This window comes from Sorex araneus, chromosome 11 (assembly GCF_027595985.1).
Source record: "Sorex araneus isolate mSorAra2 chromosome 11, mSorAra2.pri, whole genome shotgun sequence".
Taxonomy (NCBI): Eukaryota; Metazoa; Chordata; class Mammalia; order Eulipotyphla; family Soricidae; genus Sorex; species Sorex araneus.
The window spans coordinates 21,181,241-21,204,730 of record NC_073312.1 but is presented as its reverse complement, the minus strand read 5'-3'; the positions used below and the strand labels follow the sequence as shown (position 1 = coordinate 21,204,730).

Below are 23,490 nucleotides of genomic sequence, written 5' to 3'. Positions count from 1 at the left end.
AATGTATGTTTTCACAAATCAACAACCATAGACTTTATATTCTTTATATTCTTCTCAAATAGCAACACCCTTTTTTCACACAGTGGCTGCTCCGCTGTGGCTCTCCTCTTCATCTGTTCACGGCCAGTTCCTTGTTTGATACTCAGGATCTCTAGCTACATATCGTCTTCTTAGAGAAGAATCTCTTACATTTTCAGTACAAAGTAGCTACTCATTACTTTCCACCAGATCATTCTACTTTAATTTTCTCTGAGATACACTTTGATTCATGTGATACACTTTGATTCACATTTTAATTTCCACTTATTTGTATATTGTTTTTTCATCATATTGTAACAAAGATCCACTGAAAGTAGCACTGTCCCTTTTCTTGGTCAATCAGTCAGTCCCAGTTGTAGGACAGAGACAAGGTTCCACTGCCAAATTAGGCATCAGTAAGTAAAGTGTGTGTGTGTATGTGTGTGTACATGCACAGGTATGTGTGTGTGTCTGTGTGTGTGTCTGTGTGTGTCCCTGTGTGTATGTGATGCCAGAGGTTGAACACAGGGCCTCACATACGCAAAACAGGTGTTCCAATGATGGACTGGCTTTATCAATGAACAATTAATCAATGAATCCATGGGAACTTACTTATGGCAGCCCTACTCATTTCACATATACCTTTGGCCCCAATAAGGAATTCTTCATCCCTTTACTCAGCCCATAATGAGCTATTTAACTGAGGGAAAAATGGCTCCCATGAGGATACCATCCAATGGAGTTATCTCAGACACTTTACAAATATGACATCAAAAACGTTCAAACAAATGGCTCTCCATACTTAAATTTTTGTTACTTGAGGTACTATATTCTAATGTACTTTTAATAATTTCTTTAGAGTTTTTCTTGGACATTTTTGGTGGTACTCAGAGTACTTCTCCCTCTGAGCTTCGGGATTGTTCCTTATGGTTCTTGACCACATAATTCAGGGATTGAATCAAGGGTCTAACATGCAAATTATGTGCTCTCTCTGTTGAACTATGGACATGAAACTTATTTTTAATAGTTACCTTAATCTTAGTGATTTTCGTATTAGGAATGACATATCAGTAGTTCACCTAGGTATTACGTTCTGGGGCTCTCCTGGGCTACAATGATTATAGATAAGGGTTTTGGATGTGCTTGGTGTGTGCTTATGGTACTGCATCTTAGACTTTTGACATGGTATCTGCTAGCTTTCCCATTTGGGTTTAGTGATATCTTATCTATTATCCTCACCATTCTTCTAACTCATTCTTTTTATTCTTCCATATGAACTCAGCTCATACAGAAGGTACTAATTTTCCACAGTTTCTCTCCTGCCATCTTGGATTTAGCTGTTCCTTGAAGCTTCTAGCTTACGGTGAAGAAGGCCATGGAAAGGTCCATCCTTGTCTCCTCTGAGGTGTCCTAATTTTCTTGTATAGAGATAATTCTCTGTTCTCCTATCAGTGAAAGTGACCTTCCTCTCTGGGATTCTGGTGGAATTCACTGCGACTTTCTCTGCAAGTATTAACAACTGAGCTTTGTTAGAAAAAAAATTGTTTAATCAGACAAGGACAGAGGCCTTCTTTGGCTTCTTCCTGTTTCTTCTTCTTTCAGGCTTCTTCCTATTAAGACAGAAAATATAGCATCACTAAAACAAGTTAAAAACTAAACAAGGGGTTGGAGAGATAGTAAAGTGGGCAAGGAAAAATTTTCTTGCAGACAAATGACCAAGGTTTGATCCCAGAATCCCATATATTCCCCTGAATACCCCCAGGAGTGATTCATCAGCACAGAGCCAAGAGTAAATCCTGAACATATCTAGGTGTGGTCTAGGTCCAAAATATTTTTTAATAAGAAAATACTATCTTATCTCCTGGACTCTCCTGTAGTAAAATAAATGGTAAGGCACTAGCTGGTTAATGGCCATGGCACACTTCAAAATAGCTAAAATTATTTTAGGTACCAAGTGGATGTGTAACAAAAAATAAAGTCCATCCCCTAGATTGCTTGATATCCAATTTTGAAAAATGAAGCTTGTTTTCTAGAAAATTCGTTCCTGTATTTCCAAGTTTCTCTGGGTCAGCTAGATCAGAGTATCAGAGTTTTTCTGCCTTTCCCTCACAGTGGCCCTTAGTATCCAGGCCCTGGTGTCCTGAGGTAGCCCACCATTCACAGTGACCCCCTGAGATATCCTGGGGTACACGAAGGTCCTCTGGACTCCAGTTAATAAATGCTCAACTAGATTAGTTAGCTAGGGTAGCTTGCTATGACCACAGGGGCTGAAGCAAGAGCACAGCAGGTAGGGTGTTTGCCTTGCAAGGGCCAGCCTGAGTTCTATTCCCAGCATCCCATATGGTACCCCGAGCACCGGCAGGAGTAATTCCTGAGTGCATGAGCCAGGAGTAATCCCTGTGCATTGCCAGATGTGATGCCCAAAAAACAAAAAATAATAGATAAATTAAATAAAAATAAAAAGTGACCACATTCTTAAAAATTTGCCATGCTACCTGTGGTGTATTTGATATGCCAAAAACAGTAACAAGTCTTACAATGGAGCTGTTACTGGTGCCCACTCGAGCAAATTGATGAGCAACAGGATGACAGTGATACAGTGATTCTTAAAATTTAAGTGTGCTAAATTATGATCATTATGCTAATATTTAGAACTTATTCATCTTGTATGTAATAACAACATTTGTCCTCTTTCCCCTATATCTCCTTATCTTCTCTTCCTGCCCTTAACAGCCCTTTGATTTTAAAAAGCTAGCAATTTAGTGGAAAATTCTGATTACTATCTTTGAAAACATATATTTAATATCAGGTGTGAACAATTGTGTAAAAATACACAGATGTGTTCAGGATATATATGAGTCCTTCAAGATCACATATATTATACACACGAGGCCCTGAACTCTAAGATTTTAATCTTAAATTGATGGACCAAACACCCATGAAGCAGTCATCATGGAACAGAGAAAACATGACTAAAATACTGGCAAAGGTGCTGGCCATGCCTGGTTTAATCCGTGACACCATATATGGTCCCCTAAGAAGGTACTTCCAAGAGTGATATCTGAGCACAGAGCCAGGAGTAAGAGATGAGCACCCCAGAATGTGCCCTGCTTCAAATAAAGTCATCACTTAGGACAGGCAAAATGGATTGCAACACATGTTTTGCATATAGGGGCCAGAGTTCAGTCTCTAGAACTATGCAGTGCCCAAATACTGCTTCAGGAATAAGTTCTGAGCCTTACATACTCAGGTATGATGTAATGACCAAAAGGTAAAAACATTATCACTCAGCACTATGTGAGAAGAAGACCTGGTTGTAGCGGAAACATAGAACTACTACAGTACAAGTTAGAGAATCCTGAGGCATGGAATCATTGAATAATTAATAATTAACTTTAACAAGAAGGATCCCAGGGAATGAAACAGATAAAACTGTCTTGAGGAAAAGCTGTCAGGGACAGTTATCAGGAGACTATCTGTTGGGATAATCTGATGGGATTCAGTTGGATTCTGTTGGAATCTGTTGGAATCTGTTGGAATCTGCTGGGGTTATCTGTTGGGATATTTCAGGAGATTATCTGTTCCTAGGGGGAGCAAGGAGTAGGCAGGTACACTTGGAAATGGAGCCAGAAGTGCTCAAGTCTCCAGCATTAGTAACTTTTTTTTTTTTCATAGAGCTTTAGGTGTGGTGTCTTCCAAGGACTGGCCCTTTTTCTTCACATTGGACAAAACAATGCCTGTCTGCCCCCAGAACATCCCAAACATTCAATCCTCATCCCTAAGAGCCCCTTAAAGTGGCATCACGGAAAGAAAATGATCCTATCATCCATTCTGAACAAATAGGAAATTGCTTTTTTTTTAAGGTTTGATCTGAAAGACACACATCTCCCTTCCCATAGGGTACACCCCCACACTACTCAATTTATCTGTGTCAGAAACTCCAAGAGCTGAATTGATCGTGCTGTAAATTGAACCTCAGGTTCCGTTCTGAGTACTTAAAACGTGACACTCCATCTAGTAAGCCCAACTGCTTGGGTTGTTTTTTCAATTCTAATATGTTGAAATATTTCTGTAACTCCAGTGCTATCTCTGTCTGGTCCAGGAAATGCATTTTTGATCAAATCTTATAAAAATATGGGGGTATATTGAGATTAATGCCTATTGATAATCCAGGCTGCCAGAGAGCAAGATACAAAATAGAATTTAATAACCTGAAAAAATGAATGCAAAAGATTGTGGTTTTATTTCAGTTGTCTCTCTCATTTACTTGTCTCCAACCTAGGGTGAGTTTTGACGAGGGCCACTCCTGGGACAAATATGGTTTCACTTCGGTTCCTCTGTTTGTCGATGGTGCTCTGGTGGAAGCAGGAGTGGAAACACAAATAATGACGTGAGTACTTCTATTGCTGAGGTTGATAGAAAATAGAAACCAGAGACCTGTTTTCTATTTTCACCAAGTTCATATATTTATTTTAGGGAATTATTCACCAAGATTTTTCTGTCTAGGTCAGAGTTTTCTCATCTGCAAAATGGGAATGTTTATGCTTGCAATCATCAATTCAAGACTGCTGATAAGATTAAAGAAGATAGGCAGCTGGAGTAGAGAAGGGATCACTAAGTCAATGATGGTTGGAAGGATAGTTCAGGATGGGAGATGTGTGCCTAAAGTAAATAAAGGACCAAACATGATAGCCTCTCAGTATATGTATTGCAAACCATAATGCCCAAAAGTAGAGAGAGAGTATGGGGGAAATTGTCTGCCAGAGATAGAGGCAGGGGGAAGGGTGGATTGGGGAAGTGGGGCATACTGAGGACATTGGTGGTGGAAAATGTGCACTGGTGGTGGGATGGGTGTTTGATCATTATATGACTGAAACTCAAACATGAAAGCTTTGTAACTGTATCTCATGGTGCTTCAATAAAAAATAAAAAAATAAGTAAAGTAAATAAAAGTGTCAAGAAGATAGGTATCTAATTAAAAAGTTAAACTTTAAGTGGAATTGAAAGCAGTATTACAAGTTTCCATTTATGGAAAACCCATAGAAAAAGGAAGCTTAACTCTAGAGATATTTTCTATCTTTTCAAAATTGTTCATAACCCTTTATGAAACAAAGTAATCTTGCTTCACAGGAATGTTCAGAAAGTCAAGTGGTACAAGTACAGCAGAATGATCTTAAGCTACTTTTTTTATCTGAATTTTTCCAATTGCTAGTGGAATCGCTATTATACGTGTTATCATAGACCTTTTCTGAGCAGATATGTTATGAAATGTGAGCAAGGATTTCCCATTAAATTCATTACTTCAGAAAGAAGACTACAAGTTGTATTTGGCCAGTAATTTTTCCCAGTTTCGAAAAATGCATTCCAAACAAATTTATCTCACCAACCAAATTTCTTTTATTTATTATTATTTTTAATTTATTTATTTTTAATTAGTGAATCACCGTGAGGGTACAGTTACAGATTTATACACTTTTGTGCTCATGCTTCTCTCATACAAAGTTCGGGAACCCATCCCTTCACCAGTGCCCATTCTCCACCACCAGTAATCCCAGTATCCCTCCCACCCTCCCCAATCCCATCTCCCCCCACCCCACCCTGACACTGTGGTAGGGCATTCCCTTCTGTTCTCTCTCTCTAATTAGCTGTTGTGGTTTGCAATAAAGGTGTTGAGTGGCCACTGTGCTCAGTCTCTAGCCCTCATTCAGCCCGCAATCACCAACCAAATTTCTAATTAAAGTTCTCATTATTAAAAAATAAGCTTTCATGTTAAGCTGTCAAATTACTTTATTAAGATATAGTGATATTATAGGGAAGTTTTGCTATGAAAGTCATGGACTATATTTATGTTATTAATGTTTAGAGTCTAGAGTATCATCATCTAGTGAGAATACCGCTGGTAACGTTGTATCAGAAGTTCAAGTTCTAGATGATCAAAGGCAATATTGTGCTATATATTTTATTTCTAGAATACAGTAACTTGGTGTATGTATGTATATATATGTAAAAATTTATACTGGATACATGTTTTCAAGTATATATTATATAGGCTTATACAAAATAGATTTACTTGTACATATTCACTGTCACTGTCATCCCCGTTGCTCATCGATTTGTTTGAGCGGGCACCAGTAACGTCTCTCATTGAGAGACTTATTGTTACTGTTTTTGGCATATCCAATACACACGGGTAGCTTGCCAGGTTCTGCCATGCGGGCTCCATATTCTCAGTAGCTTGCCGGGCTCTCCGAGAGGGGCGGAGGAATTGAACACGGGTTGGCCTTGTGAAAGGCGAAAGCCCAACCACTGTGCTATCGCTCCAACCCACTTGTACATATGCATATATAAAAAGATACATGAAGTAAAGATAAAAGTGAGATAAAAGACATAAAGTGAGATAAAAATCTCAAGGATATAGTGTCCTAGAAAGATCTTTGAAAAGTTAGATTGCAAAATATAAGACAATTTTGATGACATCTACTTTGTGTCAAATACTGGACGAACAAATAAGAATCCCTGACTTTCAGGGAGTATGCATAGTCAGATATAAAATAAATATAATTCGCCTCTGAATCTGTCACTTTATCCACAATATTCTGCCCCAAAATTAATATTTTTTAAATAAATGCCAAGAAGTGAATAGATGCCTAGGAATATTAGCATTTTATTTCATGAAGATCTCTGGTCAGGGCTTGAATTTTCCCAATTATCTTACATCCTTCAGTTAATTCACTGTCACTGTCATCCCTTGCTCATCGATTTGTTCGAGCAGGCACCAGTAACATCTCTTATTGCGAGACTTATTTTTATATATATACTGTTTTTGGCATATCCAATACACCATGGGCAGCTAACCAGGCTCTGCCGTGCGGGCGCGATACTCTTGGTAGCTTGCCGAGCTCTCTGAGAGGGGCAGAGGAATCGAATATGGGTCAGCTGCATGAAAGGCGAATGCTATACCGCCGCACTATCGCTCCAGCCCCCTTCAGTTAATTATCAGATATAAAAAAAGAAAACTGCCACTTTTTTAGGATTCCCTCTGATGTGGCCCTCAAAAAGTTTGACTCGACTCTTAAGTTACATCACGCCAAGACACAAATTCAAGCAGTTTATACAGTCAGATACAGATGGTTCTAAAGTCAAACTTTTCCTGTTTTGGTACCAAAAACACACAATGGTTCTTCTTTTATAGGACATGCTTGAGGTTCAGGTCCAGTCCCAACAGAATTCAACTGCACAGTTCTCAGTTCTTAGGACTTTCAAGGACTGTGATGCTTGGAAGCTACCAGAACTACATCCAGTGATGTAGGCACGGGGGTGGTGTTGTCAATGCCAGGGACTGAACCTAGGGTCTTGCCCATGTTCTGCATGTACTCTACCACTTGAGCAATTTCCTGGGACCAATGGTTTATTTTAACTTTCTATCTATCTTATAATGCAATTTAACCCACATTTTTCATTTCCGAAGGCCATTTCTATTCAATACCTGCTTCTTTGGGGCATTCCTTTGAACACCATACACAGATACACCAGTGCTAGGTGATCTGGCATTCCTTGGCAAGCTTAAGGCTATTGTTTAAATTCTTTGTTCATCTAATCTTAAATGGTTTTACTTTCTCAGCTCAAGATAGCTGGTCACATGGATGAGAGGGAGCTTGACCTTGGGGCCAAGCTATTTACTGATGAGATGAAATAGTGTCCCTCTTTTCCTTTCCTCTCCAGTAATACTCCTCAAGCCCTTGGCATTGTGTGTATCCCTTTTCAACGTCGTTTCTTCAGTTACTTTAGATGCGAGCAAATAAAAGAAAAGGAACTAGACTAGCACATAATTTTCTTGGATGGGTTTAGGACTTAGTGGTACTTTTTTTTCCTTCATGTTTTGGAAGTAGCCGTCCAACCAGGATAAGTAATTCAGGCTATCTCTTTTCAATATTTCAGTAAATGCAGAGCTTGTATAGTAAAACACTCTGGGCAAGTTTTATCAGACTCTTCAGAGAGACAGAACAATGAGCTCTGGAGGGAAAGCCAAGAGGCATTTTTTGGTTTCCATTCTACTCAAAATTTCAAAAGCACTTTAAAACTAAGGGGTCCATAGCTTCATACATATTTTTCTCTTGTGAAAGAGCAATGGAAAAGCGCAAAGCAGGAGTTATAGATTGTGTGTATTTACATTAAGAACTATAAGGACAGGATCCATTGGAGATACAATGATTCACTGTGCCCATTTTAATACAATCTAGTAGTGCAACAGGCCATTTGAATTCAGTTAGGCGCCTCCTTGTTACCCCTGCTCTGTAGCTCAGCTGTCCTTAGGGATCAAAAGGAGCTACAAGATCTTTCATTCTAAGGCTTTAGGAATTATCTTGCCAACAACATTTAGAAGATTTAAATATGTTAGCAACAAACAATGGTGATTTTGTATCAATTTGACTGGACCACCTACAGATATTTGATCAAATATTCTGGGTGTTCTGGTGAGGGTGATTTTTTTCCCTAAGTATATTTCATATCTTTTGGGGGCTATTGGAGAAACCAATGCTTCTAAGACGTTCTCAGGCCTGTGTGCCAAGCGCAGTAGTTGTACAATAATCATTAAGAATCCAAATTATATGAGCAGGATATGAGCCAAGAGAAATAAAAACTTACGAAAAAGGTGACAATTGAGGTAAACTGGAAATTTTTTAAAGCACTTCACTAATGGAAAAACAACTTGTAAGTATAGAATATATGTTTGAAGAAATCAGACACATTGAAGAGTTTTGTTGAGTACTGCAACTTCAGTGCCTAAATGATGCCTTGGCACATCATAGGTTAACACAATTGTCTTTCCATTTTCTGCTTGCAGGATTTAATAGTCTATGGGCTTTGGATGGAGCAACTGAGTGAACGAATGAATGTCTAAATTAATCTTAGAGTCTTTGATAAACGTTACCAAAATGTTATTTTGATCAAAGTGATTTCTAAGGCAGCCCTTGGGAAACTTGATTTTAGACCTTCAGATATTATGAAATGTTTGGATCGGAATCCAGTTGTTGTAGATTATAGGAGGCAGAGGGGTGGAAAGAATCAGTGTTTTCTGAGTCTATGAATAACTATGTTTGGGCAGATTATGAAGCTGACCGGTGGGGTTGTGGAAGTCATCTAGGCACAAAGGGATACCTCAAAAATGAGGACTTCCCGAGAATGATTTCTTATTTCTTGCACTTCAAGTAGGAGCCTCCCAAACTACTCCCAGGAGGCCAGGCGGGGGGGGGGGGGGGGGAAAAGAGTTTTTCAACCATGTCACTCAGTAGGGGGATTTGTGTGGGAGATTTTCCTCCCAGTTTGCTAGTTTGGGTTTTGCTTAGTTTTGCTGTTCTTTTTTTATTTTTTTTTCTACTGTCTTTTCAAATGTTATTATTTCAACATCTTCCTGGTAGCTTTGACAGAAACCATCTAGTCTAGCCTAATTCGCAGTGAAATGTGACCATTCTTATTACTTAAGGCTGAGGACAGACAGGGCGGGGGGGATTGGCAAGTTGGAGGGCCTCTTGCCTTCTCAGTTAGCTGCTCTCCGCTGACAGCCTGTAGCTGTTAGAGAACTCGGGTTTTTGTTCCTGTGTTTCTTGAAAGGTTTGCCCTCCAATTAGTGTTTTAAGGAGAGCTATTTCTTGCTGGGCTCAGATGTGGAATTAAATGGGGGGAAAAAAACATTGTTTTCCTCAAAGCGACATTTGAAATTCTTTCTTGATAGGAAATGTTTGAACCACTTTGTTACAATTTAGCTGATCTTTTACAGGGGCTAGGGAGAAAGGAGAACCTTATAAAAATCCCAGAGGGAAATGCACAGGATGTATGGAAGGGAACAGAGAGTTGTGACCAGGAGTGAGGATTGTGTCTGTTCAGCACTTTTGCTTTGTCTCTGATATCTCATAAGCACTTCCTCAAACTTGATTTCCCTGAAATTTTCCAGCCACTGTGCAGGGTAGATCTGATTATCATCATTGGACAGATGAGAACACTGAGACCCAGAGAATCTAAGTGCTCAGCTCATACTCTCAGCAAGAGGCAAAAAAATAAAAAAACCCTGAGTCTAAGCAATGATTATTTCAAACATCAGGCATCCGTGCTGACGTTTAAAGAAGGGCATTCGTTTGCCAAGGTTTTCTCAACAAAGGTCTACAGGATAGAGTGGAAGAATGTGAGTTGTTAGTATTGATGAGTACCTACCATGAAGACAGGCAATAAGTCACCTTGGATTATAGATACAATACAATTTGAATAATCATATTATGAAAATATAATCTCTGAAGAGCTATAAAGAGGTGAAAGCACTGGAGGAGAGATAAAAGATAATGTGTGAGGCAACCTGTAGTTACCATGGAGTATCAAACATGTGACAGAAGCTAGAATGATGGTAAGCTGGTAAAGGCTTTGTGGCTTTGCAAAGAGGAAGGAGAGAAGGTGCAACAGGCTGGGGAGAGTGGGGTCCAGCGTGCTGCTTTCGGACCATGCCCAGCCTGCAGAGGGGGGAGAGAGAAGTCAGAGGGGCTAGAGATACTTTTAACAAATTGGTGATGGTCTAAGTTCTGACTCTCTCGATACATCTGCTTCTAATTAGCAAATATCTTTGATTCATTGTAGCCCCAGCAGAATAGTCAAAATGAAGGTGGAGGCATTATATTTTGCCCAGAAAAGTAAGCAACCCCCAAAGCTGCAGAGGTTTAAAAGGAAAGAAAAAAGGAATTTCCTCTAAAGAGACTGTGGCCACAGGCATAGCAGGGAGCATGCTCTAAAATACAGCCCGAGTGCAACGTGGAGATCCAGACTGAGCTTAAATGCATTGTTTAGCCTCAAGTAACTGCATCCGATAAAGTGGTTGGAAATGAACCAGCGCTGCTTCCATTGATCTGTTTTTCAATTTTCTGTTGTTTGCTGGAAAAGTCTGGCTTACTTTGCCCAAAGTAAGTTATTCAAGTAATCTGCAAATCCAGTGGAACTCCCAAGTCATTGCCTCTCAGGATGCATACTTGATTCACATTCTTCAGGTTATTGCCAGCCTTGCCATCCACTCAATGAACCCCTCTCATTTCTGCCCAGAAATTTATGCCCGTGTGGAGATTTGGGCGATACTGGGATGGACTGGTGTCTAGTAGCCATCTGAAAGAAAAAAAGGCTCATTTTGATTAGAGGATTGCCAAGTGGGAGACTGTGTGCTCGGTGGAGGACAATGAGTTTTGAAAAATCTACTCTCAAGGCCAGTACTTAACTTGCCACTTCCACCCTTGGGATCTTAGTTACTTTTCAGCCTTAGTCTGCGCTTGGATTCCTCAAAGGGTTGTGAAAATTAAATTAAATATTTGTAGTCTTAACAGGACCTCTTGTAGGAAAGAACTTTGGTGAAGACGAGCAGTGGCCTGCAAACTTTCTGTATAGATTATAGCCGTTGCTGGGCACAAAATCTTTGTTACAACCTCTGGACTCTCCTGATTTTGTGCAAAAGCTATTGTGGGCCTCACATGAAGGTGTATTCCAATGAAAGGCTACATGTGAGCACTGCAATTCAAGTTAGTATACATTTTCACATCCAAAATTATGAAAAGCATTGTTTTCTCAGATAATTTCCGAAAGAGGTTAGGAGGTCTGATTTGCCTCTTGGCCAGTGACTTGCTCACCCCAAGCAGAGTGGTGATGGTGGCTCTGTAACCCACTGGGTCTCTTTTCTAAATACTATTGAATTTCTTTGATTTTATTTTCAACATTTTAAAATCCATTTTTCATATGTGAATTTTCAAATTTTATTATTGTTTTTTGGTTTTTTTGGTTTACAATACTATTAATACTGGTTTCTCGTGGAAATAATTCCAACCTCACACCCCCTCACCAGTGTATCTCCCTCTCCCAGGGAATCCATTCAAACAGTTTCCATAAGCTACTCTATCTCCACAGACTCCTTTTCCAGTTGTGTCCCCTTATGAAGTGTTAAATAAACAAATCCTTTTAAATAGCTTCAAAGCTGCCTCATGGCTCATCACTACTACAGACAAGCCTCTCCTCTTCCAGGAAGCCCTCACAATGATCTTACAGTCTCAATTCCTTTCACTGAGCTTCTGTCTGAAGCCACAGCGTTGGCTCAGTGATGTATTAAAAGTTGGTCTCTACATTTCTAATAGAGCCCCAAACGTGCAAATTCAGAAATATCTGGCAGCCCAAATGTCCATCATCAACATAGCCAATACCTCCCAGGACAGCTGCTGCTTTCAGAGGTGGCCAGTTCTTACCCCTGCTCTCGCCTGATGCTTGTATGTCTGTTCCGGCCACCTCAGTGCTCTGCTTGTTTAAGTTGCCAGCTGGCTCTTGTCAGATTCTCAGTCTGTGTTTCCCAGTGTAGACTCTACGCCTCCAATTCCACACCATGCTTTTTCCATATGCTTCTTTTCGAAAACTTTAAAAATACAGTGAAGTACTAAGAACAAATCATAAGTACCAGAAATTTTTGATATGAGCCCTTTTTACCTGTGTTTCAGAATTTTTAAAATAAATATCCAGGGCATCCTAGATACAGTAGCTCCTCGTGTTTGCTCACCCCCACCCCTTCCTCCCAAGACTCTCTATCCCTTTTCCTTTCTTCCCCTCCCTTCAATTATTGCTGTTGGGCCAATGATGCGAGGTCAAATATTCATTGTGCCGTGAGTTTTGGACACTTGCCTGTGATGCCTGCAGGGCTTGCACATCTGGTTTGGGTGCTCAAACACCTGTTGTGTTGACTGGGTGTCGTGCACCTCTTTAGCTGTAGTGTTTGTATACCCGGGGTAACTCTTTGCTAGTGGTGGTGTTCTAGCAGATTGTCCTGGTGGTGACTGGGAGTTATCCTCCTGATTGTGAGAGTGACACATCTTTTTTAACTTGCAGGACCTATGGGAGTTGCACACATTAGTTGTGTGTACACACACACACACATACATAAACTTTGCTCTTTGCTGTGGCATGGTAGAGATAAAACTTTGCTGTAGCACTGGGGATTCCAGCCAGCAGAGCTCAATTCACTGCACGTGAGCAACACTGGGAGTCAAGCTTGTAGCCTCATTTTTGCAAGGCAGGTGCTTTTTCTGTTCAGCCAAGCCCATTGATATTTGCTCACTTTCAGACCATTTATTTTATTCCTGACATAGATCAATGATGAATCTGATGTATACGCTTCCAGTACATATGCTGATATCTTTGGCATACATTTAACTATCCATGAAATATTTGTAGTTTTGTTCTATGTGTCCTTAAAATGTGTAATTTATCTAAAGGATATAATTTCCTTATCTGTTTCTGTCGCTATTAATCACTTTGGGGCATAGCCAGCTGGTCCAGATACTTAAGAACATTACATTAGTGCCAAAGCATGTGATATTGTTATACTAAGTTACAGCACTCCACCACCATCTCAGTGCACACAAACTTCCCACACTGTCCCTGTGCCACCTCTTGTCCAGTCACCATTCCTGCCTCTCTCCACTATTACTGATTGATCAGTAGCATTCTGTCATGGCAGTAGTAAGTATTATTGATTTCTCTAATGCCCTATCAACACTTAGGTAGCTTCTAGCTTTGCACTATCACTAACAAATTTGCTCGGTCTTAGCACACACCTACCCACGTTCTCTGAGGTTCTGAGAGTCTATGAGAATGTTCTTAAATACATACAAATAGAATTGCTGAGTCATAGTGGTTGGCATGGTCAGTTTTCAGATGGTTTTGTATCTTAGTTATGTCTGCAGTTAGTGTGTGAGGTCTTTTTCTGACTGTAAGGTTTATCAGGTTTACAAATACCTTTTTATTCGTTATCCTTGTCTTTGGACACAGTGGTTTGTAGAGGTACTTGGCAGATATATGCCAGGTGAATAATATTATTGAACTTGACTCTACCTGATACATGGGGAGGAGCTTGATTTTTATCTCTTGATGCAGAATTTGACACAAAGAATGAGACTGAGAAATGATTACTGTAATAAAAAAAGAAAACTGTCCCTCCTCCACTCCTCTATTAAAGATTTTTTTTTTATTTCTGTGTATATTTTCTTGGAGTTCCCATATTGAATATACTCTTCCCCACCTTGTTTCCATCTCTTCCTATCACCGAATTCCTGGATCACCTTCCAGCTACACTGACTGCAGCTTCTAAACTATTGTACAGGACTTTCAAATACATTGAAGGAACTTCTTAAGTTTTGAGAAAAGACTCCCAGTTGATTCCGTAGAGAAATGATTCTTTAGATTGATTTTTAAAGGCAGCCTGCTTTCTTTCTGCTTGGCTCCCTTGCTTTTTGGTCTTTTTCTCTATAATTTTCCCTACCTGCCTCCTCTCAGGTACCCTATTGCAATCCTTTTAATCCCTGCCTCTTTCCACCACCTCACAGATCATTGTATCTTGTAACTAACACAAGCTCTGCTTGCAGGTTCCTTGCTGTTGATCCCCTGCCTATTTCTATTAAGGTCTGGTTCATGTCTCACTTTCACTTAATGCAATTCCCCTGTAGCTGCTGACCTCCTTTACTGCTAATCCCATCTACACCCTAATGGGAAAACAATCAGGTGGCATGGATGCACACCAATAGCTAAGGATGTGGCCTGAATTTCCAGAGTCTGACAACTGTTGTTGGTTAATGGCTGGCCTTCTCAGAACATTGCTTTTTCTGCTTTGAAATTGCTCCTCAGCAGCTTCCTTTGTGGAGACAGAAAGGAGGGTTTCTGGAGGCAGCGGGTGAGAGTAAAATGGGGGTCCCAGGTCTTTCGGAGAGAAATTGACTCTATAGGAACATTAGAAAAAGGAGTCAAGTGTCCCCGTGTATCAATTTGCTTTTACAAGACTTATTATTTCTTTATTTAACAATTCGTACTGCTACAAGTACGGGCACTGTTCTGAGAGTTCTGGGAGCTGAGTTAGGGCATAAACAAGATAGTCAAGGTCTCTGCTGATGGGAAGTACACATTCTGAAATCTATTCATTTCCTTCCCTAAAGAAGAAAGACCAGTTCTGCATAGAGCTCGCTTCATCTCTAGTATTCCTAGAATCAATTCTGTAATTCAATTATGATCTCTTAATGATTGTGGTGTTTGAACAGTGATGATGGTAGCGTATGGATGTTTGAGAAATGGAGAGAGTACGAGAGATAGAGAGTCAACCTCATGATAGCTGTAATGTTCAGTCACAGATTTTAAGCCTCATTCTGGTTTCTGCTTATTCCTTATCTCCTAGTCTCAGAATGAACCACACTGTTTATGACTAGAAGTGAACAACACAGAATATTTAAGGTAGCTACTTCTAGAGGGATTTCTAGTTTTTTAATCTATGAATTTTTATAGTTTCTATTTTTGTCAGAGCCAGATATTTTTGTAATGATTATTATTAAAGTGTATACATAAAAATGTGTCTAGTAGCTAGAAAGAGAATGGCTACAATAGTGTATGTGAGATATTTTGGGGATAAACCTTATTCTGTCTTTAAGGTCGTGGTCTATGTATGTCACAGTCTTAACTCTTAACATTGCATTCCCTCCTAATGTTCTGAATATATTAAGGCTAAATTATTTCCAATAAACAGGCTATTCTCACTGAATTGAAGACAAGAAGAGAAAATAGACAAATCTCACTCATAAAATAAAAATTCAGGAACTTGCTAGATAGTGACTTCTAATGAAGTAGTGCTCTAAATAATTTCTTCAAGGTCATCTGGTTAATTTATGCTGCATTTGTAAGTTATTGTGTATTTTAAAAATTAATGAAAGATTTAATTATAGCAGGGTTGCCTGTGACCTTTTGTGAAATGACTTCATCATAAATCTGCAGGCATTTCAGAACTGTTTTCCAGGTTTCTAATAATTTGCTCTCAAATTAATGACATCTAGCCAGTGAAAGGCATCAAGGCTGGTTAAAAGGATTGAGTAGGAATTTGCAGTTTCCTAGCAATGCTGAATTCTAAGTCCTGGATGAAGGTGGCAGAGAAGATGGGGTATGACTCATCAGAATCCACCGCAAGCTCACTGTTGATCTAGACAAATGAGAAATAAGTAAGTCTACAGGAAAAATTCATCGCCAGCCTGGGTTATTGCGGAACATTTTATCTGGAGCACATTTATCTATAGAACTGGAAGTAGAACAGGAACAAGGGGAGGATTATTTCACCCTGTTATTTATCCCCAGGAATTCTCCCTCATTCACAAATTCAAGAATTCCATCAGCCTTCCCACTTGCTGGGTACCAGGTCTCAATTGAGATGCCTAGCCTGGGTATCTCCACATGCCTTAGGAATGCAGTGAGAATAGTTAGACTGTGCCCGGAGGGAACCAGGCTCACTTCCCCAGAAAGGAAACATCATTATCTATGCCACTCTGATAATTCATTTGATCCAGCAGAGTGAACAGAAAGACTGTGCAGAGGAAAGTCACAGATTAGCACAGCAAAGGAAAATTCTTCTCTTAGCGGAAATCATTATCTGTAGCTCCAAAGTAAGACTCGTGTTTGAAAATCCCAAACACCCATTAGATGCTGGAATCTTGGAAAACCGCCAGTAAGATGATAGAAAGTGAGTCTCGACTAAGCATTCCTAAGTGAGCCATAGCCCTGACTAAGATAATTTCTCTGTTCTGCATTCTTCCATCAATTACACAAGGAACTGTAATCATACATGGCACACCATGACTCAGCTTGCAAGCTGCAGAGTAGTCCATGAAAAGCAATTAGTGTGGGAGAAAGAGTTAAGTTTTAGGAAACTTGGCTTCTGATGTTTTGTTCTTTGCAGTTACTGCTTTATTCAGGCTGGGTTTCCTTAGCTAGACTGTGAAAGGGTTAGGTCAAATGTTCTTCCTGAAGAACTGTTCATAATAGACTCAATTCATCCTCCAGAATTATATTAGTCTGGTTTTTACTTCCGTATCCTAACAATTCCCAACTAGAGGCCAAACCAATAAAGATTATCATCATTCAGGTTCAAGTATATAATTCTCTACATATTACATGCTTTAACTTTGAGATAAACAGGGCCATATTTGGAGCTTTCTCTGAATAGTTCTCTGAATAGTTTTTTTCTGAATATTTCCCTTTTATTCCTTCCCCCAAGTGTGCTTTTAGTTTTCACACTTCATAGTGTTTCTGATTTTTGTGCAGGCAGTATATCAGTTGATTTTTATCTTGAGCTAAGAAATTTTACTGTACCCTCCATGCCCACAGCAAAGGGCTAAATGGTGTGGTCAAGCAATAGTTAGTGAATTGTGGAACACTTAAAAAATGGTGTGAGCATTGATGGAGGCACAAGAATGAGCTCAATGGTTTAACATTAGCACCTGCTACCTCAGTTGGCTTCCTGATTCCAACAGCTTATAGAATCTTGTTGGGTGAGTTCTCATCTTTGAACATCGGCTTCCTAATCTGCAAAGTGAAGATTAAAAAAATAAAACAAGATAATCCATATAAGGCAGTCAGCATAATAAATTGTTCAAAAAGTTATTACTAGTATTCATGTGTATTTTTGTTATTTAATTGATGTAGTAGAGTACCAAATGCTTTCAGTGTCTTATAGAGAATACTAGAATATGAAAGCATAAGCATAATATCGGTGCCCAAAATTCTCAGGTACCCAACAAATGCATCAAGCAAATTTTTATAATTTTATACTATTAAATCAATATTCAGGGCTGGAGCGATAGCACTGCAGTAGGGCATTCGCCTTGCATGTGGCCAACCCGGGTTCAGTTCCTCCGCCCCTCTCGGAGAGCCTGGCAAGCTACCAAGAGTATCTCGCCTGCAAGGCAGAGCCTGGCAAGCTACCTGTGGTGTATTCAATATGCCAAAAACAGTAACAATAAGTCTCACAATGAGAGACGTTACTGGTGCCCACTTGAACAAATTGATGAGCAACGGGATGACAGTGATACAGTGATATCAACATTCATCACTGTAACACTCTATCACTGTCATCCTGTTGTTCATCGATTTCCTCAAGCGGGCACCAGTAACGTCTCCACTTGTCCCAGCCCTGAGATTTTAGCAGCCCTGAGATCTTTACTCTTTTCCCAACAATTAGAGCCTCTTTTCTGGGTCAGGAGAAAGATATTGTTACTGTATTTGGTGTATCAATATTCATAATTGTATATATTTTATTCAAAACTATATATTATGGTACAGTTAAACCTCAGAATTCTGTTAGGTACTCTCATTGTCTTCATTTTGCACATGTGAAAACTCAAGTATGATATATATGTCTGAAGAACTTTCCATAGGTCTCTGTGGTTTGAATCTGTACTTGTCTGATACCAAAACAAGTATCTCTATCCAGTTCTTTTTACTGCCTCTTAGATAATAAATTTATAACATGGATTAATAGTATATATTATAAATCTTATCTGAATAGAAAATTAAGTGTTTAATATCTAGTAAATAGAATAAAACACGTTGGACTTTTTTATTCCTCGGATTTTTATTTGTTTTAAACTATTTTTATTTAATTAAATCACGATTTACAAAGTTATTGATACATGAGTCTTAGACATACAGTATTCTAATACCAACCCCACCACAAAGGTCAACTTCCCTCCACTAGTGTTTCCACGTTCTGCCCCTTCCTCTACGTACTTGCTACATGACAGGTCCATTCCAAAGTTTGTTGGTTGTAGTTTAGGTATCATGAATTCAGTATTGTTGAGTCTGTGCTCCCACATCACCAGTATATCCAATGTATCATTTTTTTTTATAGCTGAGTAGTATTCCATTGAGTGTGAATCAGTAGTCACGTTAGTTGTGATTCTTGCACATGTGTTCCTTAGAGATCACACTCATTTGGTTATGTTTGCACACATTCTGGTTGTGGTGCTTATATAAATTTAGTTGTAATTCTGGTGAGGGGTTGCACACTTTAGTTGAAGTGCTTATACATACCTGACTCTGTACTGCTACTGATGGTGCCAGAGATCCTAGGCAGCAGAGCTACTGCAACCATGCTCAGTGTATGTACCAACACTGGAAAATGACTTCCCGGCCCCACTATTACAAGGCAGATACTTTTTGTAACTGGCATCCCCTGGATCTCATGAGTTGTTTTAGTTTTGGTGTTGAGTAGCTTGAGTTAGTTCAATAGGGAATATGTTAATGAACTCCTTAGAGTCCAATAGACCAAGCACAAACAGGTTAGTTCTGAGTTCTGAGTAATACCATTATCAAGCTTAACTTAAAATACCTCTGTGAAACCCTCCAATACTCAAACATAGACAATTTAAAGAAAAAAATATATACATATATATTTTTTAAATGGCCAGACACTGGGCCACAGAGAAAGTCTGATAATTCCAAGGAGCTGGTATCATTCAGATCATGTTTTCTCACAATTTTACAATTAAAGTTTAAAAATAAAATGATAAGAACTACATGTTTGAAAAAATTTCCTGTTTGGAAAAAAAATCTATGGACTATTTTAAAAATGTTCCTTGAACACTGTTGAGTGTGACCCCAATCACCTCCTACCCCTTTAAATAAATTAATAATAAAACATTATAACAAGTTCAGTGCACTATGTATCTAGCGTTGTCCGTTAGTCCAGAAATATCTCTTCAATAAATGTTTCTTGTAAAACTAAATAGTCACATGAAAAATAATGCAAAAAATAAACTCAAATAGATTAAAGTCAATGATGTTAAACCTACATCCATATGATGTGTCAAAGAAAGCACAGGCAGAATTCTTCATGGTGTTAGCTTCAGTTGTGTCTCTGGTGATGAGATTCCATTGGCGAGGGTGAAAAAAAGCTAAAATAAACAAATGAGGCCACATCAAACTAAAGAAGAAACTCTCCCTCCCTCCCTCCCTCCCTCCCTCCTTCCTTCCTTCCTTCCTTCCTTCCTTCCTTCCTTCCTTCCTTCCTTCCTTCCTTCCTTCCTTCCTTCCTTCCTTCCTTCCTTCCTTCCTCCCTCCCTCCCTTCCTTCCTTCATTCCTTCCTCCCTCCCTCCATCCTTCCCTCTCTTTCTTTCTTTCTTTCTTTCTTTCTTTCTTTCTTTCTTTCTTTCTTTCTTTCTTTCTTTCTTTCTTTCTTTCTTTCTTTCTTTCTTTCTCTCTCTCTTTCTTTCTCTCTCTCTCTCTCTCTCTCTTTCTTTCTTTCTTTCTTTCTTTCTTTCTTTCTTTCTTTCTTTCTTTCTTTCTTTCTTTCTTTCTTTCATTTCCTTTCTTCTTTCTTTCTTTCTTTCTTTCTTTCTTTCTTTCTTTCTTTCTTTCTTTCTTTCTTTCTTTCTTTCTTTCTTTCTTTCTTTCTTTCTTTCTTTCTTTCTCTATTTCTTTCTGTCGTTCAGTCTTTTTTTCCTTTTTTCTTTTCTGTTTATTCCTGGTTCTGTGCTTAGAAATCACTCCTGATAAGGGTCTGTGTGTCTGAAACAGTGCGAAGGATTGAGCCTGTTTGGCCACGTGGAAGGCAAGCACCTTCATCTGCTGTACTATTTCTCCAGCCCCCAAATTTTTTTTATTAAATTGAAAAATTAGAATAGGCTCTATAAAATATTTAAATTTTAAATAGTTTTCTTTTTTTTCTCTTCCTAATAGTTACTGCCCATCATTTGATTGAAACTTACATAATGGGCAAGATTTGAGAAAAGGCATCCCTACCAGAGAAAAGCAGGCAATAGGAAATAATGCTTATTTTAGAAACAAAATAAAATTCCCTTTGAGCCTAAGTGACAGTGGAGAGTGGCAAGAAGTAATTCTACTGTGGTAGATGGAATTACCATAGGGGAAGCTTTTGAAGAAAATTCAAATTTCTTAGAGAAAATTCAAATTTCTTAGCATAATATTCTTGACTAATTCTCATGAGAGTTCAAGGACAAAATAAGGTACTTCAGGAATTTCTACAGAAAAGTTGAAGTTGTAAAACCAAATAGGATTTTAAAGGTTAAGCATAGCAAGGAAGAAAAACATGCTTGAGATTTGATAGTCGAAGATAAGAAAAGGGAGAAGAGAAGAAAAAGGACACTTAGAGAAGTTAAAGGAAGACAAAGATATTATGGCGATATTACTAAAGCAGCTTTGTGCTTCACTGTGAGATCACCATTTGCCCATACTGGAAGAAAAATGTGTAGAAGAGAGATTTCTTAGACTTGGGAAATATAAGGAATGATTATAAAAGGAGAAGACATTTAAGCAGGGACTTGAGATGGAATTGAGGCAATCAGAAAATGAAAGAAAGAGGATTTTTCAGCAAAGCTTGACAAAAAATATATGAAACATTTTTCATATCGTACTTGTGTGTGTGTGTTGTGGTGTACATTGATTGCAAGTATCTATGCAGAATAGGAAGTTATAAAAAGAGAAATAGACTTGTTTAGCTATCATAAAGAGGAGAGAAGGAATGAAAGTTTGGCAAGGACTGTAAGGTACAGACCGGGTTAGAATGTGAGTTCTAGGAAAGTGTATTCTGTTCTGTAACTGTACTTCTGAGTAGGCCTGTAGTGTCACTGGAATCATTGTTAAAGACAACTCTATAGAAATAGGTTGGGACTCCATATTTATAAAGAAGAATATGTGGAAATTAGGGGGAATTATTGGGGTACAGAATGTACAAATCTAAAGTAATAAAGTACTAATCTTTATTTAGTATGAAAGCAGGAAGAATTATTCCTTGATTAATTTCTCTTGGGTCAGAGAGATAGAAAAGCAGGTAGAGTGCTTGCCTTGCATGCGACTGACTTGGGTTTGATTCCTGATCATCTCATATGATCCCTTGAGCATGTTAGGAGTGATTACTGAATGCAGAACATGAAGTAACCCCTGAATACTGCTGGGTGTGCCCCCACCCCCCAAGAAAGAACATTGTCTTTGGGTCAGGAAGATAGTACAGGGGTTAAGGCACTTGTTGCATGATCATGATCATATGTGACCCCCCCCCCCCATGTCCTTCACCACCAAAATGTAGAACATTGGCTTCACACTACTGTCAACTTGAATTAGCTGAACCTTTATCTTAAGCATGACCTAACAGACTCAGTTTCATCATCTGAAATGCCCATGCCTTGATTATCATTGAATTGTGTGCAGGATTTAGGGTGACAATAGCATTTACACTACTTAGGGTAATAAGCATTTAGCAGAGACCTGTACATGAGAAGCACACAGATATCCATTATGCTATGTGTACAACAGCCTGTATCACTGTATCACTGTCATCCCATTGTTCATCAATTTACTTGAGTGGGCCCCAGTAACGTCTCTATTCCTCTCAGCCCTGAGAGATTAGCAGTCTCTCCTTACTCATCTTTCCCAACAATTGGAGGCTCTTTCCATGTCAGGGGAATGAGACCTAGGCTCATTTTACAACAGCCTAGGCTTAGAAAATTCAGCTGGAGATGGTAAATGTGAGTGATTTTGAACAAGTATAATGAAAAACCTTGAGTGTCAGGTTGGAGTTTGAGAGGGGCCTGGGTTGAGGACTGAGCCTTCTGATGTGGAGTTTTCCAGCCTGATGACTGAGAATTTAATTGCACCAGGAAGAAGAAAAGAAGGCACTGACAGACTCTACTTTGGCCTTGCATTTCTGAAGTTTCTCTAGAGGCAGATAATAGTGGTGATATTGCTGATGAGATGAGTTTAAGACTCCACTGCTAAAGTCTCTGGGGAAGAAAATAGAATGGAAGAATTCCTGCTCAGGTCAGACACAATGGAGTGTCATCCTAGTTGAGTTCATTCAAATGTTCCCTTCAAAGTCAATCTGTAGTGAAATTCTCATCACCTAATTCACCCAACAGTTTATTCTTCCTTTTGTGTAAAAAATCACAAGGGCATCATGTGCAGGAGGGGGAGATGCGATAATGTGTCTTGTCATTCTGTTGTCCACGGGCACTCGGGGCAGTTCTCTGTCACATGCGCTGCTCGTGTTTAGTGCTCTCCAGCCGCTGTGTGTGGACCTGATTGGGACGGTTCCTTTTTGTGCTCTGCTTCTGTGTGTGCAGCTGTGCTCTCTTCTGTCTGTCTCTGTCTCTGTCTCTGACTCTGTCTCTGTAGTCTCTCCTCTGGTCTATTCCGACCTCTCTCTGTCTCTGCTTTTGTGTCTTCTTCTGTCTGTGTTGTCTTCTTCGCTTCTGTGTCTTCCCGTGTGTCTTCTGTGTCTTCTCTTGTGTTGTCTTTTTCTTCTGTCTCTCCTGTATTCTTCTTGTCTCCCGTCAGTGCCCCCGCAATCTTGGTTTATATAGCAAATTACATAGGGCAGTAGCACAAAGGTGGGTTTAACACTAACAAATCAACAAAGAAGGGTAAGATCATTTCTTAAGGAGATTAACAAAATCTCATCTAAGGAAAATTCATCTAAGGAAATCCACTCAAGGGTGGGATCCAAACAAGGGTGTGTCAGGGTGTGAGCTAGTAATCTGCTTAAATAGTTATAGTAAATTTATTTCTAATATTTCTAGCAATGTCATTCTGTATGAGCACATAAGAGATATATCAAACTTAAAGTTTGGTTCTTCCTGAGGACATTC

The 23,490-nt window shown here is 39.1% G+C and overlaps 1 protein-coding gene across 1 annotated transcript in view; it reads left to right on the top strand.

The window, feature by feature from the left end:
- Positions 1 to 23,490, top strand: part of SORCS3 (sortilin related VPS10 domain containing receptor 3) — a 677,010-nt gene that overhangs the window by 582,991 nt on the left and 70,529 nt on the right. The window contains exon 14 of the mRNA XM_004611975.2: positions 4,301 to 4,408. Within this exon, the coding sequence (XP_004612032.2) occupies positions 4,301 to 4,408 (108 nt within the window). The remainder of the gene's footprint in view (positions 1 to 4,300; positions 4,409 to 23,490) is intronic.